We start from the raw sequence: 20,609 nt of genomic DNA on the forward strand, positions 1-20,609 counted from the left end.
AAACAATCTTCTTTTTTCCTTTTTCTCTCTTCTTCTTTAAACTTGGACTCCAAATTATCTGCAACATCCCATTACTTATTCTTTGTTTATGCCTTTAGTAGCAGAAAAGCATGTAGGAGGGGCAAAAGAGCAATTTCCAAAGAAGAATTTCTTACACTTTGGACAGATCTGTAGTGTTTTCGGTGGTGGTAATTTGATGAAACAGCTGCAACATTCTATTGAAGGTAAATTAATTAAAAACTATTTGATTAACTTCTTCATATTTCGTATTAGCTGAGACGTTAATTTTCTCCATATAAATATGGATCGTAAGTTAACCTTCTTGGTTACCTAATATCTGAGTTCAACCAACACTTATTTGCAGTACAAAGGCCTGGAAAATATAGCCTGTAAGTGATTGATAAAGTCATCATATACATGTGTTGCATAGGTTTTCTTTTATGTAAGATCATGTGAAATATTGGGTTTGCTTTGGTTTATCATTACATAGTCATAACAGAGCAATATTTAAAACGTTTTCAAGGATATTACATATCTAACTCTATTAAGTTTTCTAATTATGAACGATTTATTTTCATCATTTGGCAACTATGAAGCATGCAGCTGCATGCCTTCATAGAAGGGAAAGAGGGTTCAACCAAATACAAATTATAGATAATAGAGTTAATGCTTAACATAGTTAAGTTTGATTTAATTTCAATGGAAATAGTTGAGAGTCAATTTTGGTTCATCTAGCAGTTTTACTCACATTTCTTCTTTTCAGTTTCCCATTGTCAATAGGCTGTTTCCCATAACAAAATGCGGCCCACGGAAGCTACCCCTGGTGCTCCTAAGAGATCAACGAGCAATGTAGATGAGAATGAAGGTTATTCCATCTCTCTGTTTTATCAAATTTTGGTCACTAACACTTAGGAACAAGTACAATTGAAATTGAAGGAGGGCACTCCTTCAAATGAACTTGAAAACGTATCTAATAAATAAGTTTTTGTTCCGAAAATGCTACCTTGTGTTTGTTTCAAGCTATTTTGTTGTGAAACCTGGCAGATTTAAAGGATGCATACATTCGTTATCTGCCCTTGTACAAAGCTGTGGATAGTGGTGATTTGGAAGCTACCAAGAAAATCCTTGACCAGCACCCAAGTGCATTGTCCAGTAGCCTTTCCGCTGATGGCGACACAGCTCTTCACATTGCGGTCCTAGCGGGACATGTAGAGATAGTTGAGGAGTTGGTGGGGCACATGTCTGCACAAGAAATAGCAGTTAAACAGAAATTTGGTTCAACAGCCCTTAATTTTGCTGCCGTTGGAGGAGTAACAGAGATTGCAGAGTTATTGCTGAAAAAGAATAGAGAGTTGCTTACCATTACAAATGAATATGACCAGATCCCTCTGGTTGTGGCTGCTCTCTATGGGCATAGGAATTTGGTGCAGTATCTTTACGAGGAGACTCCCAAGGAAGAGCTTGATCCAACTAATAAAAATCATGGAGCCCTTCTTCTCACTGCTTGTATTATCGATGAATTTTACGGTACGAGAGGATTGCTTTACTATCTCTTCTGGTTCTATACTCTTTCCTTTTGTTCATTGTTTCTTATTTAACCTTTACCTGTTCTTCCTTTATGCCATACAGATATTGCTTTGGATCTAGTCCAGCGCTATCCGCAATTGGCAATTGCTGAAGACACAGATGGAGACACGGCCCTGCGTATTTTGGCTCAAAAGCCATCTGCATTTCCAAGTGGAACTCAACTTAAAACTTGGCAATGGTGGATATATAAATGTTGGTAACTTCTCACTTGGAACTTATCTTCGAAATTGGAGCTATAGTAGAGTCATTAAATTGAGCTTCATCTGTGGCTGCATTATTGTGCATTCTTGGCTTCAGGTATTCAGTTGCATCCACATAACGCCTCTCTCAACAATTCGGGAGATATTGAAAAACCTCCTGAAGGTCCAACTCATCCAAAAAATTTGACTAAACGAGGTATATATATAAAACAAGTCACAGATTTCTTAGTAGAAATTTGCATTTTCTTTTATTTAGATCTGTTCTGACATTAATTTTTAGAATCATTTGAGCACAAATCCCTACTTTTCTAAATACTGCATCACCTAATTTGTACTTGAATTTGAAAATCAGGTTTCGTTTATGCAGCACTTCACCTACTATCGCAAATATTCTGGAAATGCTTAAAACTTACTGGTAAGAAACAACAACTCTACCTACCTTTCATATCTGCTTGAGCCTTACTCTGCTTGTTGCCATCAGTCCCAGGAGTCAGAAGCATATATGAGTTGAAGTTGACGCATGTTCAAGCCAAAGAACTGTTAACTTGTGTTTGCCGAGAGGCATCAACTATAGAAGATGAGAACAGATTGGTATCTCTGGTAAAGAAAGCACTATTTGAAGCAGTTAAGCAAGGGTTAGTTGAGTTTGTCACAGAGATCATGAAACATTATCCTGAGGTGATTTGGTTCCATGATGACAAGGACCGGAACATATTTTTTGTTGCAACCGCTGAACGCCAAGAAAAGATTTTCAGCCTTATATATAAAATGGGTGCAAAGAAAAACTATGTGGCAACTCATTGGGATAAGGATTTTAACAACATGTTACACCAGGCAGCATTCTTAGCTCCTTCCTCTCAGCTTGATCGTGTTTCAGGTGCAGCTCTGCAGATGCAACGGGAACTTCAATGGTTTAAGGTGATTACATACATTCATACATACATACATAAGCTTCTTTAGGTTTGAAACTAAAGTAAAAGAAAAATTACTCATCCATAAATTCTTTCTTATTTTGATTGCAGGAAGTGGAGAGTGCTGTACAACCCAAGTACAAGGAGATGATCAACAACCATTTCAAAACACCCCGAGCTTTGTTCACTGATCATCATAGGAAATTAGTGGAACAAGGGGAGCAATGGACCAAGAAAACTGCGGAATCTTGCACGGTTGTTACTGCTCTAATCGTCACCATTATGTTTTCGGTAGTGTTTACAGTGCCTGGAGGATATGATGAGGCAGGGGTCCCGCTCTATTTGCATCGAAGTTCCTTCTTGATTCTCATGATATCTGATGCATTGTCACTTTTCACTTCCACAACTTCTTTGCTGATGTTCTTAGGAATCCTGACATCCCGATATGGAGAAGAAGATTTCCTCCAGAGTGTGCCTACAAAATTGATGATTGGGCTTTCCATGCTTTTCTTCTCCATAGCAACCATGATGATAGCCTTTGGAGTTGCCCTGTTCATTGTTCTCCATGAAAGAATAGCATGGGTTTCATTTCCAATTATTTTGCTTGCTAGTCTTCCAGTTACCCTTTTCGCCTTGTTGCAATTCCCTCTCCTAGTTGAGATTTTCTTTTCCACTTATGGGCCTGGCATCTTTGACAAGCCGAAGAAGCCCTGCTTTAGATCAGGTTCTACCCGCTCTTCTACACGTTGCGTTCGTTAGCTCGTCACACCTGCATTCTGTACTACTGCTAAAGCAACAGGGTTTAAATTGGTCATATGCTCTTTTTCTCAATCTGATGTTCTTATATTCTTAAAGCATACTTTGCTTCCTTTCCTAAAGAGACATATTTTGCTCCAGAATATATATATGTTTGGATTCGAATTGGCTGGTAATGCATTCATCAAATTTCGTAATGCGTGGAATATAAGTAGTCTCTAGTTTGAAAAGACTGATTCCATTTTATTAAGCCCTCCAATTTGAATGTCAAAGTCATTGACTACAATTTTCTATAATATTCTTGCTAATTTTTGTATTTCCACTGATCTCTGACTTAAATCTAAATCGGCATCTCTAATTTTTTTTATTATTATTATTGTTTTTGGTACATTTGATTAGGTGGTAAGGGAAAAGAGGAGATTTACATCTTAAAACTTAAAATATCTTTAAAGAAAATGACAATTATAGGTGAAGGTAATAATCATTTTCCATCTCACAAATTTGCTCTTTTTCAAAGTTTAAATTCAAGATTTTCAAGTTTTAATATATTAAATTGTCAAGCTCAATAAATTTATAATAAATTTATAATGAATCAATAAATTTTATAGTTTTTTTTCCAATCAACATTTGCTTAAAATGTCAGCACGAATCCGTAAATGATTAATTTATTTTTTAAAAAAAATTAAAAATTAAAAAAAGAGTAGAAAATAGAACAATGTAAGCCGCCATCCTTTTCTCCTTTGGCATATATAATATTTTTTAATCTTTTAAATTCAATTACCTTATTACATTCAATCAAAGCAACTTTAATTGGTTGTATAATCGATTTTATTTTTTATTGCTTCAAAAATTTCAAAAACCATATTACAACTTGAAAAATATAGACATTACCAAGCAATTGCAATCTAAAATTACAAGTCTGAATAAAGACACAAAAGATTTGTGATTAAGTTGGCATTATACATTTCTCATGTCAGTGTTTCTATCATCCCACCTCTAAATTGTTTTTATCTTTTTGAATTAATTAATAGCACAAATTTTTTTTTTTTGAAAAGTGATTTTATTATCCATAGCCTAGATGTCATTTGAAGTCTCCCGCGTAACTGGGTACAGACTGTGATGGCATTGAAACCCCGATTTACAGAGGAAGTCAACACATACAAAATAGAGTTGCCAGTGCCACTCACAAAACCTAGTGGCTGTTTGAACATTGTAAATTTTAAATCAATACGCCAATAAAGAAAATTTTAAATTTTATAAACTGGATTATATAATTTTCATATGTCCATTTAACAATTAATTTTCATAAATATATGTTAATAGGACACGTGTCAACTCTTTAATCTCATTTATGTAGTTTAAAAACTTCACTGTCTGTGTATAAGATATAATTTTTTTAATAGCATAAAAATTTAGCACTATTTATTTATGAAAAAATGGAGGAAAAGAAATTCATAAAGAAAAATATAAGATAAGATTTTTTTTATTTCTTTTTGTTCCTAAAGGTCGAGACAATTTTTTTATCTTTTGCAAAAGCATAATAAGAATTAGAGTTCTAAGAATAATTTATCACAAGTATATTAGTCATATTTTCATGTTATTCAAATATTTCTTATTTTTAACAAGAATTTTCCTCCAACCTTTTCTATGGACGAAATATAATACTAAGAAACTTAACTTCATTGATGATGAATTTTGATTCTAACTTAAATTTGAAAAGAAAACAAGAAAGGAATAAATATTTGAGGGATTTTTTTTTTTGAAAGGTGAATTTTATTGAATCGAAAGCTACAATGCCATAGCAAGTCTACTACCCAAAATTGGTGGAAGACTCCTATTGGCATAGGAAGCGAGCTTTAAGATGGCTTTTACCCTTGTACAATTTGCAAAAGAGAGCTGCGCAACAAAGCTTTTGGCAGCAAAGACTAAACAAGAAAGCCCAATCCAGACAGTGACAATGGGCAACAAAAGATCCTAAGCTAGTTACAAAACAGCCTGAACTTTGACAACTAGAAATCGTCAGTAATTAGAGAGTTAATCAGCTCCAAAATGAACACATGATCCAATCCAACCTTAAACTTTAAACAGCAAGGAGTGGCAGACAGAATCGCAACCCCTCTCGAACCTTCAAAATAGCCATAGAGCAAAAAGAGAACGCCCTCTTTGAACGTATGTTGAAGAAGTCACCCACAGATCCCTCCCCCTTTCTCACAAGGAAGAAGCTTCACGTTTCCCCCTTCAAAAGGATCCACTCCTTTTTCAGCTTTGGATCCCTTGAAGCTCCTGTACTATTTTGCAGCCTCATGCAAGCCGTCACTCTCCCTTTTTTGAAACTAACTTTTCCTTCCTCTTGCATAAGCTGGACTCCCCTGCATAAAGAGTCTCATGCAACATTCAAATATCAAGGAAAGGAAAAATCCAACCAGCCCTCCTACACTCAAAACACTGGGAGGAGAAAAAGATGAACTCCAAAAGAAAGAAAGCTTTCCCTCCATATCCCGGCGATGGACCACTCAAGAAACCAGAAAACTAAATCGACACCATCCCTAAAAGAGAGACCCAAAACTACTCTCCCAGGGGGATCTTACTCCACCCCCGAGCTCCCTCCTCTCTAAAACCCCTGTAACGCCCTCCTTTCTCAACTCCGTCTCCTCCTTCATTCTCATCTCATAGCTCCCAAGATCATTTCCTGTGAAACGGCAACCTAAGAACCCCTTCCCCCTTCCACTTAGGGAGAGCCCCCTACGGTGAACCGTTCCTTGGAAGCAAAAATCAAAGAACCCCTTCACCCTTCCACGTAGGGAGAACCCCCTGCCCGCTCATAACTCACACCCAAGAATCTTTGTCCTTCCCACCACCTCCTTTTTATTTTTTTTCACTCATTTTTTCCTGTTTTGTTCTTCTTTATCTTTCGTTTTCCTTTAAATTTTTCTTCCTTTTTTTCTTTTTCTCCTGTTTCCTCTTCTTTTGTTTTTCTCTTTTTCTTTTTTTTCTTTCTTTGTTTTTTTTAATAAATAAAAAATGTACAAAATATAAATTCTCATTTACTACTAACCCTATACTTGAAGGTCCAAATTTTACACCAAAGAGTGAGACACAAAACCAAAGACTGTCCATCATCATCTTGATATGCCCCACCTTAAGCCAAAATCTCAGCTTGCTCAAAACACACTCAGAAGAACATAACATGATTCCTCCACCTCGAAAGCACTTCCTTGTGATCCTCAAAGTCCTTACTGATCCTTATCACCTCCACAGTCCACATGCACAAGATATCTTCCTTCCTTTTTCGCACATTGAATCCGATTAGGAAGGTTTTTTGCTCAGTGGATCCCCCTGCGGTCAACGACATTCCTAAACGTCCTTTAAGTGTCATGAGTCAATCTTGTATCAGACCATGATAGAGTAGAGTTATTTATGAGATTGGGTCTTTTGTACTTGTAAGGGAAATGTGTCTCTTTCAAACAATGTAATGGCTCGTGGTGATACCTCCAAAAATACTTGTTAAGTCTTTAGGGGGAAAGACTCTTTAGGAAAGGAATGTCCTCATTTCAAGCGCTGTAATGACTACTGGTTGAATATTTGTAAAATATCATAAACTCTTTATAGGGGGTGAGCAGTCGCCGGATTGTTGGGCTGCCTCACTGATAAAGGTATGTTTATAGTGAATCATCTAGGGCTGCCCTTATGGCCCGATTATGGCGTGTCTTGGTCCCTTTATAGTTAATTTCATATTAATAAAATATTTTTTCGTTTTATGACTAAGTGGTTGCATACATAACATTCGTTGTGCCTTTTGATTTTGATGCGGGTTCTCTTAGTCTGATTTGTTGTTGTTGTTAATGTTGGATCAAATATAACCGAGTATTAGCTGACTTGCGTAGAAGCATTCACTCAAGTGCCACACGGACTATCACATACTTAAGCAAATGAGTGTAGTTCGTGACATTAAACATCTTTCTCAAAAAGCAAACTTTAAAGTACTGTCCCTCCCTCTCTTTCTTCACCTTTAGTTGTAAAATTGTTCCCTTTTTAGCCTATTTCAAGCACTGTAATGGCTACTGGTTGAATATTTGTAAAATATCGTAAACTCTTTATAGGGGGTGAGCAGTCGACGGATTGTTGGACTGCCTCACTAGTAAAGGTATGTTTATAACGAATCATTTAGGGCTGCCCTTATGACTCGATTATGGCGTGTCTTGGTCGCTTTATAATTAATTTCATATTAATAAAACATTTTTTCGTTTTATGACTAAGTGGTTGCATACATGACATTCGTTGTGCCTTTTGATTTTGATGCGGGTTCTTTTAGTCTGATTTGTTGTTATTGTTAATGTTGGATCAAATATAACCGAGTATTGGCTGACTTGTGTAGAAACGTTCACTCAAGTGCCACATGGACTATCGCATACTTAAGCAAAGGAGTGTAGTTCGTGACACTAAACATCATTCTCAGAAAGCAAACTCTAAAGTATTGTCCCTCCCTTTCTTTCTTCACCTTTAGTTGTAAAACTGCTCCCCTTTCACTCAGTTGCGCCCCCTCACCCATGTGTTCATCCCTCCACTCATGTCCCAGATTCCTACCATCATTCTTGCTGTATCTATTAACCCTACATTCTCTTATCCAATCCCATGTTCTAGGGAAACACAAAAAACTTATCCAACATAGGATCGTAAAGCAAAAACCGCCTATTATAGAGCTATTCTAAAAAAAAGAAATTATTTTTATTTTATTTTTTTCCTTTGACTTTTTCCTTTTTTTTTTGTTTTTCCTTTTTTTTCTCTTTTTCTCTATATTTTTCCTTCTTTTTTTTTCTCTTTTTTTTTCCTCTTTCTCTAATAAACCTTATTATTATTATTATTATTATTATTATTATTAAAACCTTCATTCTTAGATCCTGCAAACAAAGAGAGATTAGTTAGTCTGGATGAACGACATCACTTGGAATAGGGAGACCTGCTGAACATAGCAACTACAATTAGTCCAAAAGAAAAATGAAAATAAAAGCAAGGACTCAGAGATTGAAAGAAAAAGACAAAGGGTGCTATATCTCAATCTTAATCGTCATTCTAAAACCAACAACAAATTCTCTTTTCTCAATATTCCAGATTTGGCCAATTCATCAGCCATTTCATTAGTTGATCGTGGGACGTAACTCACTCTCCATTTTTTGAGCCTTTTATTTGCCTCATCAATCGAGAGAATGATAGTCCTTAATTTTCAAGGAGCCCTCTCTGGATTGGTGACCCAATTAATTGCATTCCTAGAATCACTCTTCACACTATTGCATTCGACCTCACCTACTTTGATGCCCCAAAAATTAAGAAAGCTTCCTTAATTGCCACAAATTCTGCTGTATTGGCATTTGACTCCCATATACTCCTGGAAAACATGATCTTTATTGATCCCTCACTATCTCTTAGGACCTCGCCTATCGCTGCCTGTCTTGGGTTTCCCTTCGTCACCCTATCAACATTGAACTTTAACATCCTTTCGTCTAGTTTGCCCATTCTACTTAGTCCCTCACCTTTGTTCTTTTGTTGCTAATTAAGGTGGACGTTGGGCATTTTATCAATTCCTCAACCTGACCACAGTCCTCAGGCCATATGGCCTCTACCCACCACGTTAATTTTATTTTTATGAGGTCAAGGCATTGTTCTCTATCCCACATTTATCCTTAAAAAACCATTTCATTTTTTATGAGCCATATTGTCCAAATGATAGCAAAAAAAAAAAAAAAATAGCTTTCACACCCTTCTTCTCTAACCTTACCTAATTCGTTCCAATCCATAAAAAATGAGATTGCTTCTTTATGGGAAACCCATCAACTCCCCAAACTTTACACCAATTCACCCACACTCTCCAACTTTCTACGCACTCAAAAAAAAAAGATGTTTGGCAGTTTTTATTCCCCTTCTACATAAGACACAAGATGCAGACTCAACTCTAAGAAGACCCCTATTCACTAGTTCTGCTTTGATTGTGATCCTACCTCTAAGCACCCTTCAACAAAACAAATAAGCAACTTGATGGTATTTTATTAAGGTAAATTTTTTTTAGCCCTAAACTATAATGTGTTTTTGAAAATAGCCTTTTAGATAATTTTAATTATTTTTAGCAAGGAAATGAGATTTTGAGACAAAAATACCCTTAATGAAACCTCTTCATTGATGCACACTCTCATTCATGCGCATATTGGGGAAAATAAATCTATAAGGAATTTGTTTCCTCTAATTTTGTGCAAAATATCCATTTTTTACCTAGAAGATTGTGCAAAACAAAATCATGTTGCAGGCGATGGTTTTTCTAATATTTCGGACATCGCCGTAAACAAAAACGTTGTGCATATTACATGACAGGTCTATTGAACGATCTTTTGATTCAAGGTTAGGAATAAGAAAGTGTATGAACAAGTTTACAATTATTATACGGTAAGTCAGTGAGTGAACGTCGATTTTTTTGTGGGTTTAGTGATTAGAATGCCATATTGATTGAGAATGTGGTTTAGTGTTTTGTTGTTACATGTGCATTATTGTATTCCGTTGAAAATGGGTTTTAGATAGTAAGAGAAGGTTGATATTAAACTAAACAAGGAACCAATCATGATGAATTCAAGGCTTCAAGAATGATGTGAAACCAGAAATCTCTGATACAATGGTGAATTGAAAGGAGGAAGATATGAAACCAAAGCACGAACTAGTCATGCTACAGTAAGCCATATGTGACACAGTTGTGACATAGTAGGATTTAGAGTTTGTGACACGCCATAGTGAGAATGTGTGACATGAGAATTGTAACATGCCATGGTGGGAATGTGTGACAAAAAATGGTGAGAATTTGTGACATGCCATGGTGAGAATATGTGAGATGGCATGGTGAGAATATGTGACACAACTGTGACATAGTAGGGTTTAAAGTTTGTGACACGCCATGGAGGGAATATGTGACACAATAAAGTGAGAATATGTGACACGTCATGGTGTGAATATGTGACACGCCATAGTGAGAATATGTGAGACGACATGGTGAGAATATGTGACACGACTATGACACAGCAAGATTTAGAGTTTGTGACACGCCATGGTGAGAATGTGTGACATGGCATGGTGAAAATGTGTGACACGGTAAGGTGAGAATCTGTGATATGGCATGGTGAGAATTTGTGACACGGTATGGTGAGAATATATGTGACACACCATGGATGGAATATGTTACATGCCATGACTTGAATATGTGACACGACATAAATTTAAATAGAAAAAAAAATGCAGATAAATGAGGAAGTCGTTTGAAATTCCACGACATTCATATTAACGGTTGAGGTGTTTAAAAGGCCATCGCATTTTATTATATTTTCAACATTCATAAACGGTTGTGTGAAGGAAATAACAGAGTTTGATTCATTCGTCATTCCCAAAGAGACCAGAGTGTTCAACTTCTTTTGAGTAAAGTTAATGACATCATAGCAACAATGTTAATTCTGCGCGAAGAGGTCAGTTAGGTGTCAATTAAAACTTTCTTCTGTTTGGTAATTTTTTGCTAGGTTGCTTTATGAAATGTTTATGTTTTAACTGTTTTCTTCCTAGTTTTATGGTTTTTGGGTAAATTGTTGAGAGAAATACAACATTTTTACTGACATGGTTTAAGGTCGTATCAAAATTTTTTAAAGGGTTTGCATATCGTGTAACAAGAATAAAAAGGTCTTCAATCTGGCATGTAATGGGTTAACTATTTTGGTATTTCTAGCTTTTGTTTGGTGTGTTGTGTGTAAACCGTATAGTCGCCATAATCCTTAGCGTGTCACCAAAGTGTGTATTTTAAGGTACTTCGTATAACGAATCAGTAATTATAGTTGGTGTGTCATGACATGGAAGGGTTGGCATGTAATAACATTTTACTTGATTTGCATAGTATGTAACAACATATATTTCTTCAATCTAGCATGTGGTGGGTTAAATGTTTTTGGGTTTAGGGTAGCATTACATGTATGGTGTTGTTGTAACGTGCGGGTCTGAGAACCCACTTGCTAAAAGTGAAAAAAACTAAGAGTCACCACCAATCTTTTTTTATCTAGGTGTGCTTGGCCATCTAATGCTTTAGTTCTCTTCGACGGGGTCCTAAATTGATTTTATGTCTATCTAAAGAACAATAATCTGGTCTACAAGTTTAGAGCTAGGTTCAAGAGTACGGTTACGCATGGGAAAAGATTAGCACCCCCGTGACGCTTGTTCCAAGAATAGTACCACTTAATCATATGTCATCCTAAACCAACGACTTTATTCTTATGTTTCCCTAATTATGGTTTATTTTATCTTTTATTTTATTAACAAATCAAAATATTTTATTTGGTTTTACGGGTGTGGTGTACACATGATGTAATTATGAAATGCATGGCATCAAATCTAGATAATGCCAAACGAAAACCTTTTATTGAGGATATTTCTCGAATCTGCCCATCATACTGGTAGGCTCCAAGGATATTCTCTCATCTAGAGAAATACCCAAAAACTCACCTTTGCAAGTTTAACGAGTGAATCCCATCATCTGGGTAATCATTTGTATTTAAAAATAATATTTTTTGTGGATACAAACCCTGATGCAAGCAAAAGCTTTTTATTAAAAACATTCTATGAACCCTCCGTAATATCCCGTACTTTGATATGGTGGTTAATAAAACTTATCGGATGTTAATTGAGGTTAATTGGAATGTTTAAAAGTGATGAAAGATGAAAAGAGTATTTTAAGATAAAATATTTCATACGTAAGGAAATAATAATAAAATAATAATATTTTTATCGAAGAAGAATTTGTGAGATAAAAAGTGATTCGGAAGCGAACTGAAGCATAATAAGGTATTTTGGGTACCAATGAGACAAGTGAAAAATTTTAGAATAAAATAATATTTTATTAATAAAATAATATTAAAATATTAATATTTTAATCGATGTCGAAATTTTTCATGAAGGAGGAGTATATGGTCAATCTAAGTAGGGGAGAGGAAGAACAAAAAAATTTCGGAGAAAAATGAAGGTAATGGGGCCCATTCATTGTTATAAAATAAAACTAAAATTCGGGTAAAAATATATTTTAAATATTATGGTGACACCGCGTTGGGGTACAAACTTTATATTTTGTTTATACATGTGTAAAAGAAGATAATAGAAGGAATTGGAATTAAAAAAATATTGGGAGGACTAAATTAAAAAGGGAAGAACCTTGGAGGGCAAAATGGTAATTTTACCATTAACTTGGTCAAAGCTTCTTTGAGAAGCTTTGACTCTTTTCTTTTTCAGCCATGACTGTCTTTATCCTCTCCACCAAGATATTTTCTTCTTCTTCCTCATCCATCCCAACGCCATTTGCATATTTCACCAAAAAATATCAAGTTTTTTCATTTTCTGTCCTTGTTTTCTTTTCCTTTCTCTTCTTACTTCTTTCTTCTCCTAGCTTCTTGGGCACTAAACCTGCAACTTTTAATCTCAATTTCCAGCACATCTAAACCTTAGGAGAAAGAAAGAAAAATCTCTCTTCCTTTCCTTTATTTTCAATTTCTACTCCACTTTCAACAACACTTGGATTTTGGCTTCAAATCTTCATTTTAAGGCTAAAAGGTTGGGTTGATCTTTATACTTCAAGCACCAAGGTAAAGGAACTTCAAACTTGAACAATTAGTTTAATGTGTTTGTGAATTAGACTAGAATTCTAGGTTAAAAGTTGGGTTAGAGTGTAGATTGTATAGTGTATATTTATTAGAATTGTTAAATTCAAATTATGACTTGATGGAGGTTGTTATGGCTTATCGGTAAATATAGGTTTTAACGGTATTTCAGGACTACCTGGATTAAGATTTTGTTAGGTGGCATCGTTAAGGTAAGTGAACTTGCATTTAAAATGCTTTGAACAAATGCATATGTGTTTGAATAAAATATTTGAATATCCTTGGTTGATTTCTTTTAAAATTATTCACGAAAACAAGCTTTTCACAAGTAATTCTTTTACGTGGTTGAATAAATAATGTGCTGAGTTATGTACTTGGAATGTTATGTTGATTTGCCAATTGATTTGTGGCATGTGTGTATTGGAAATCTAGAGATGTCCTAAATTATTGGCAAAATGAATAATGTCTTTTTTAGTATTGGATAGTGCAACTATGTTTATGACCAGTAAAATAATGAATTATGTGAGATATAGTACTATGCAAATATGTTTGTTATGTGTTGATATGTGTGTTATTTTTTGAAATGTAATGTTGATTGATTAATATAATCATGCATGTGCGGTGTGGGAGTGCACATGACGGTGCTGGTAATTGTGTGGGCAGGGGTGCGTGTGATGGTATTGAAATGTGCGTGTAGGAAGTGCACATAATGATATTGAAATGTGAGTATAGAGAGTGCACATGATGATATTGCCTTGCGCGTGTAGAGAGTGCACAAGAGCTGATGACTGGTGGTTGCATGTATGTTTATATATTTATACACTATTGAGATGTTTATATATGCTATGAAAAAGTTAAGAAAATATTATGTGATCGTATTGAATGTTGAAAGCTGATTTTCTTAAATGTTTTAAACGAGTTAAAAGACAACATTGCATCGAGTTTTGTTCATGGCATACAAAATTGCATTGTTTTCAAAACGAATGCATCATGTTTTCAAAAACTTTCAGTATTGGTTGCTTGTTCCCTTCTTATGTTCACTCACTGAGTTTATACTCATTCTTTTCAAATTCATGTTTTAGTTTCAGGATCGAAGGTAGTTGGATCCTAGGTTGAGGTGCTCCCTCCTATTCATCTTTCAGTAGGTTCACCATGCCACTAAATGTTAGCACCCACGCCTAGAGTCACTCTGCTGACGGTCAAGCTCATTGTATGTGTATATGTATACTTAATGTGAATTGCTAAGATTCATTTGTCAGACTATATATGTATATTATGATCGATGATGCCATTATGAGTAAATACTTGGGTTTTATGAATTGTTTTCAAAAAAATTATATTTGAATATTATGAATTATAGATTTTAAAGAAATATGGATGATAGATGGGCTACTGTACAGGTTCATATAGAAAGGCTTGCTTGGGCCTAGTGGGCTGTACTTATTGGGCCTTTGTGTCGGTCATGGCTTGAGATTTGGGCTATGACACCTCCCATCATACTGGTGGGACTTGAAGGTGTCCTTTCACCAAGGGAATTTTTTAAAAGAACTCACCTTCGCAAGCTTCCTCGAAAGGTCCCATCATCAAAGCCTTGACTCGTACACAAAATACGTCTACATGCCATGACATTTAATGATGCAGTGATGATGTGTAACATGCCCGTAAATTGCAATATTTATTTTTTAACTTTTTAACAACTCTTTTGTTATTTCTTTGAACTTCTTTTTTCATTATTCATCTTTGTGTACATAAACATTGTAAACATTTTTATTTATTATTTTTTTATCTGACTATATATTTTTATTTTATTATATCCTTTTTATATTTAAGTATTTACTTATAGAGACTTTCCTTTTACTTAAATATTATATTTTTTTAAACTGAACATTTTGCTTCATAATTACTATTATTTATGTGTATTTTTTTGTAACTCAACTCCTTTCCTATTTTTTATTAACCTAACCTATCTACGTTTTGTCTAACTATTTTTTTTAGCTTCTCATAAATCTATTCTTCGTAACTAGATTATTTGCCTTTTATATTTTAATTGTATTCATTATTATTATGGGTTTATCATCTCTAAAAATTTAATTTTTATTTATTTACCTTCATGAAAATCATCATTTTTCATTATTATATGTGTTTGTAAAACTATATATATTTTATCTATTTCCCCTTAGTACTTATTATTATTATTATTATTATTATATTTATTATTTTCATTACTTCATTATTTCTTTTTGTTTCTATATTTTTGTTTGGTTAATAATTAGGTTAATGTGTTTTTCATTTATTTAGAGTTGTAAACATTGGGACTTGAAATTAAAACTCTCCCATCATACTGGTGAGGTCTTAATCGAAATTCCTAATTTAAAAAAACTCATTTGCGATTGCGACTTCTCACATTCCAAACGAATATTCCATCATTGGTCCCATCCAAGTAATAAGATTATCCTCACTATTAGTGTTATATATATTTTCTTTACCTAAAATATTCTACTTTCCTAACCATTAATATTGCCTATGCCTTAAATAATTATGGATATCATTTACTTCCCATGTGTGTATTATTTTATTTATTATTATTATTATTATTTATTTTACTTAACTAAGTCTGCATATATTATTTTTACTACTAACATTTACTCATTTTTTGTATATATATTTTTTATCTTTCTAAGTCTATAAAATTGTTTACTATATATTTTATTTATTTATTTTATTAGCCAAGTATTTATCAATTATTTTTCTACTTATAGTTTCTATTTTTTATATATATATTTTTTATGTTCTTACCCTAAACTATATATATATACACACACACACACATATGCTCTCAATTACTATTATCATTCCTATTATTACTAATATTATTTTAACCACTAACTTCAAATAAAACTAAAAACAAACCTTTTAAATAATAAAGCCTAATTAAAATTAAACTAACAAGTTAAATGGCCCAACAAACAAAAACACCTATATAAACCAGCCCAATGAAATAACCCAAACAACCAAGTCAAAAACAATCCATACCAAGTTTGGACTGTTAAAGCCCAAAGTCTAATGAACCCAATAACATCCACTAGGTCTGGCGTAGGTTGCCTATGCACTTCTTTTCTTAAAACTACGCCGCTTTGCCTCTTCTCTGCTAAACCTCCAAAATGACACCGTTTTACCTCTCCAACCCTAGGTATAAAACCTCCTCTTTTCACCTCATTCATTCATTTTACTCTCATATTTTCTCTCTCTAATGATGATTTTCCTCCATCTTCTCTCTAAAATCTGAAACCTCTATCTCTCTTTTTTATTTTTATTTTACTTCGATTTCTCTCCCAAGGCCGCCACTATCACTGTCGGTTTCACTTTTCGTACTTTTCTCCTTTTTCTTCAATCAAAAAAACCAAGAGAGAGATGTCGCAGAAAGCACGAGATCTCTCACCCTTCGAAACCCAGAACCTATCCCTCAATGGTTTATAATTTTTTTTTTTGGTTTTCTCTTTTTATTGTGTCTAGGATATTTGCTAGTAGAAAAGCTAGGATTTTTTTTTTGTTTTGGTTTTTGGGTTTTCACAAAATTAGAAATTTATTTTAGGGGTTTTGGCTAGCTACTAGGGATTTTTTTTTGTTGAAAAAACGACCCCTTTTAAATAGGTTTGATTTAAAAATTGAAATTTCTAGAATTGATCTAGGTTTGACCTATATCAAAACAGATTTGATTTAAAAATTTAAAATTCTTAGACTTGACCTAGGCTCGACCTATATCAAAACAAGTTCGATTTAAAAATTGAAATTCCTAGATTTGACTTGGGTTCGACCTATATCAAAACAGGTTCGATTTAAAAACTTTGAAATTCTTAGACTTGACCTAGGTTCGACCTATATCAAAACAGGTTCGATTTAAAAATTGAAATTCCTAAACTTGACCTAGGCTTGACCTTTGTCAAAACAGTTTCAATTTTAAATTCTCTAATGCCTACTTAACTAGATTAATATCATTTTTGTACCAACTAGGTTGGGCTTAAACTCATATTGGTGTCAACTAAATTTGGCTTGGAATCTCTCGTGCCAACTTAATTAGGCTCAACTTATATTTATGTGTGACTCAGATGACATCCCTTATGACGATGATGCCTATCATCTACCACCAATCTGGTTATTTCAACAAAACACGCCGCCAGACATGTGATTCCACACCGATGCCATTGAAAATTCATTTGCCAAAATTATCAATTTATCACCAGAATGATAGCGTCAATTACGGCATGTTTATGGTAGGGTACATTGATGATATTTTACAATCAATACCAATTAGAGTTAAGTAGAAAATGATTGCAAATATGTGTTGCTAATACGCCTTAGAAACTTTAGCAATAGTTGTAAAAACGAACCCTAAACCCTACGCTATGAACATACGAGAAGTTGTGTGTACATTTTTTGTAGATACAATTAATTTTAATATACGTACATTTTATATAATAATTTTTCATTTTAGACATAGTGCCCATAATGATCAGAAGATGTAAATTAAATTAATTGATTTAGGGTACCTTTAACTTGTGGTTTTTTTACTGATGGCGCATCACAACAAGATGTAAACGACATCTAACAAGTGTGGCGTGTCACCCTATAATACTGCAACGACTTAACGTGTCACGACAAGATGTCAACAACATCTTGGAAGCGTGGCGTGTAACCTTATAATACTGCAATGACTCAGCATGTCACGACAAGATGTCAACGACATAAGTGAAATTAGAGCGTGACGTGTCATCCTATAATACTGCAACAACATGACTACGTGTCACGACAAGATGTCAATGACATCTGACAATTGAAGCGTGGCGTGTCACCCTATAATACTGCAACGCGTCATGTATGTCATGACAAGATGTCAACGACATTTTTGGAAAGTGGCGTGTCACCCTATAATATTGCAATGACTCAAACGTGTCACAACAAGATGTCAACGACATCTTTGGAGCATGGCGTGTCACCCTATAATACTATAACGACTCAGCGTGTCACGACAAAATGTCAACGACATAGGTAAAATTAGAATGTGGTGTTTCACCCTATAATACAGCAATGACTCATGTGTGTCACGACAAGATGTCAATGACATCTTTGGAGCGTGATGTGCCACCCTATAATACTATAGTGACTCAACGTGTTATGACAAGATGTCAATGACGTAAGTGAAATTGGAGCGTAACATGTCACCCTATAATACTGCAATGACTCAGCGTGTCACAACAAGATGTCAACGACATCTAAAAATTGGAGTCTATAATAATATAATATGACAATAAGTAGAATGTTGTTGCCCAAAATCTGAGTCTTGTGAGATTATTTTTTTGTAAGGTATCTTTCCATGACTTATTTATCTAAAATTATAAAACTTGTTAAAAATTCTACTCATTGACATATATTAAAATATTAGACTTAAATAATATATGATCTTACATAGCAAATTATCAAGTTTAGTAACAAAACAATATGACAATTTTCTATTCATTGATAAAAAATAAATGCAAAATTCAAATAATCAAATAATATATCTACAAAATAAATCAACAAAAGAAATACTCATAATATATCTACACCACTCCTTCCAACGTGGGTCCATCCGTGGATACAATGACGACATTTTTTCAATCCATTATGAAACCCTAAACACAAAATATGAATGTAAGAAACTTTAAGAAAAAATTGTGAGAAAGGTACTAGACATGGCTCACACATTTAGTTAGGCCGACAAACTGTCTTCATTGACAAGACACCCTACGTTCTCAGACATTGTCTTTCATATTGGATAGGTGTTGCGTGTGTGAGTGGTTTCTTTATAAGTTAAACATGAATTCGATCGTTGTCCTCGTGGAGGCGACGATTGATTTAGAGATGGTGTCGGATTTATAGATGGAATTGCAAATGAGGATTAATTCTGTCTATGATGCTTGTACCTCTTACAATGTGAACATCTCCGTGGTCAACTACCTTCACTAGCCGATGGAATCTTTTTTTTCCTAGGTCTTTCCACTTGGCCTCACCAAAATGGTGGCAAAACAACGATTTGTTTCAGATGAGGGGGGATGTCCCAATCATTGGGATGCCTTATCGGGTGAATGGACCTCACATAACCTTCCACCAAAAGGTTGTGTTCTAGTGGTTAACGTAGAATTCGACGGCTTCACATTTGTATTTATTGAAAAATCCAATGAACCCAATGTTGAAGCACAATGTAAAAGCCATGTTAATTAGGATTCGAATAAGAAATAAAGATATCCTTACCTTATTGCCGCAATGGCACGGCTGCATGGCAGTAGATTTGTCTGAAAATCACAACATGAACATGTCTTCCTCGACAACTTTACAAGTTCGTCCATCTTTCTGTCTTTAACTTCGAACTCTACTTGACTGATAGGTTTAACTACAAAGCTATGTGCATCATTGAACCGTTTGCTTAACTGCCTAGCAGCCTAAGGGCTGAGGGGCATGGTCACCTCGATGGCTTCCTCGTACCAGTCATGGAACCAACGCTGGAACATGTATCTGATGAACTCAATCAAAACAGTGATTAGCATTTGTCTTGCATGCTTCAAGCATGAGTTAACATACACCACAATGTTGGATGGCATTGTACACACAAATTTCTCATCGAAATTTCTTGACTTGAAAATTATAAGACAAATACAAGTATTTGATGAAGTGAGTGATGATCTCTGGAAATTCCTCTGATTAATTTCTTCAATTAGTCTTCAAGAGTCACGAACTTGGACTTAGTCTTGATCACGAACGTACTTGATCTTCGCGTCAAGGGTCTTCACAACTTAGTCTTGATCACGAACACTTGATTTTCGCTTCAAGGGTCTTCACGACTTAGTCTTGATCACGAACGTACTTGATCTTCACGTCAAGGGTCTTGACAACTTAATCTTGATCACAAACACTTTATCTTCGCGTCAAGGGTCTTCACGACTTAGTCTTGATCACGAACTTCGTTGCTGTTTGATCACGAACTTCGTTGTCGCTTGATCTTCACTTCAGAAATCTTCTATTCTTCTTGATCTCTGAAATGCTCTCAATCTTCAAATGCTCCCAATCTTTGAATGCCTCCAAATGAATGAAAATGACTTGGGGGAGTCCCCTATTTATAATGTTTGGTGGGAGATTATGATGAGAATGTAATCTCTTTGAATTATCTCTAAATTATTTTAATTTATTCATAGATAAATCATGATGACTCATTAAAAGTCCTTTGATTGGTTGGACCTTGAGTCCTTGAATTTTGATTGGCCGAAGTTAAGTATTATCTATAAATTATCTCAATTTATTTAGAGATAATCCAATTTCACTTTTATCTTTAAATTAATATAATTATTAGAGATAAATTAAATGACCAATGATTAAATTTTGATTGGTCAAAAACATGAATATTATCTCTAAATTATCTTGATTTATTTAGAGATAAATTGGATGACCAATAACTAATTTTTTGA

The 20,609-nt window shown here is 34.5% G+C and overlaps 1 protein-coding gene across 2 annotated transcripts; it reads left to right on the forward strand.

The window, feature by feature from the left end:
- LOC18611803 lies at nucleotides 316-3,750 on the forward strand. Of its 2 annotated transcripts, none has more exons than XM_007048245.2 (8): nucleotides 316-389; nucleotides 764-865; nucleotides 1,045-1,527; nucleotides 1,630-1,779; nucleotides 1,885-1,983; nucleotides 2,140-2,202; nucleotides 2,269-2,705; nucleotides 2,810-3,750. In XM_007048245.2, exons 2-8 carry the CDS (start codon nucleotides 799-801, stop codon nucleotides 3,455-3,457), a joined length of 1,947 nt encoding a protein of 648 aa, XP_007048307.2. In that variant the 5' UTR covers nucleotides 316-389; nucleotides 764-798; the 3' UTR covers nucleotides 3,458-3,750. The 2 variants fall into 2 exon arrangements, with proteins under 2 accessions (XP_007048307.2, XP_017969512.1); XM_018114023.1 differs by having other exon boundaries at nucleotides 2,155-2,202.

Source organism: Theobroma cacao, chromosome 1 (genome assembly GCF_000208745.1).
Source record: "Theobroma cacao cultivar B97-61/B2 chromosome 1, Criollo_cocoa_genome_V2, whole genome shotgun sequence".
In the NCBI taxonomy this organism is placed as follows: domain Eukaryota; kingdom Viridiplantae; phylum Streptophyta; class Magnoliopsida; order Malvales; family Malvaceae; genus Theobroma; species Theobroma cacao.

Excerpts from the sequence above, each read along its gene's own strand:
- LOC18611803 (XM_007048245.2), top strand. The coding sequence starts at position 799 with ATGCGGCCCACGGAAGCTACCCCTGGTGCTCCTAAGAGATCAACGAGC. Across the intron at positions 866-1,044 it reads CAATGTAGATGAGAATGAAG|ATTTAAAGGATGCATACATT; the intron begins GTTATTCCATCT and ends GAAACCTGGCAG. Across the intron at positions 2,706-2,809 it reads GGGAACTTCAATGGTTTAAG|GAAGTGGAGAGTGCTGTACA; the intron begins GTGATTACATAC and ends TTTTGATTGCAG.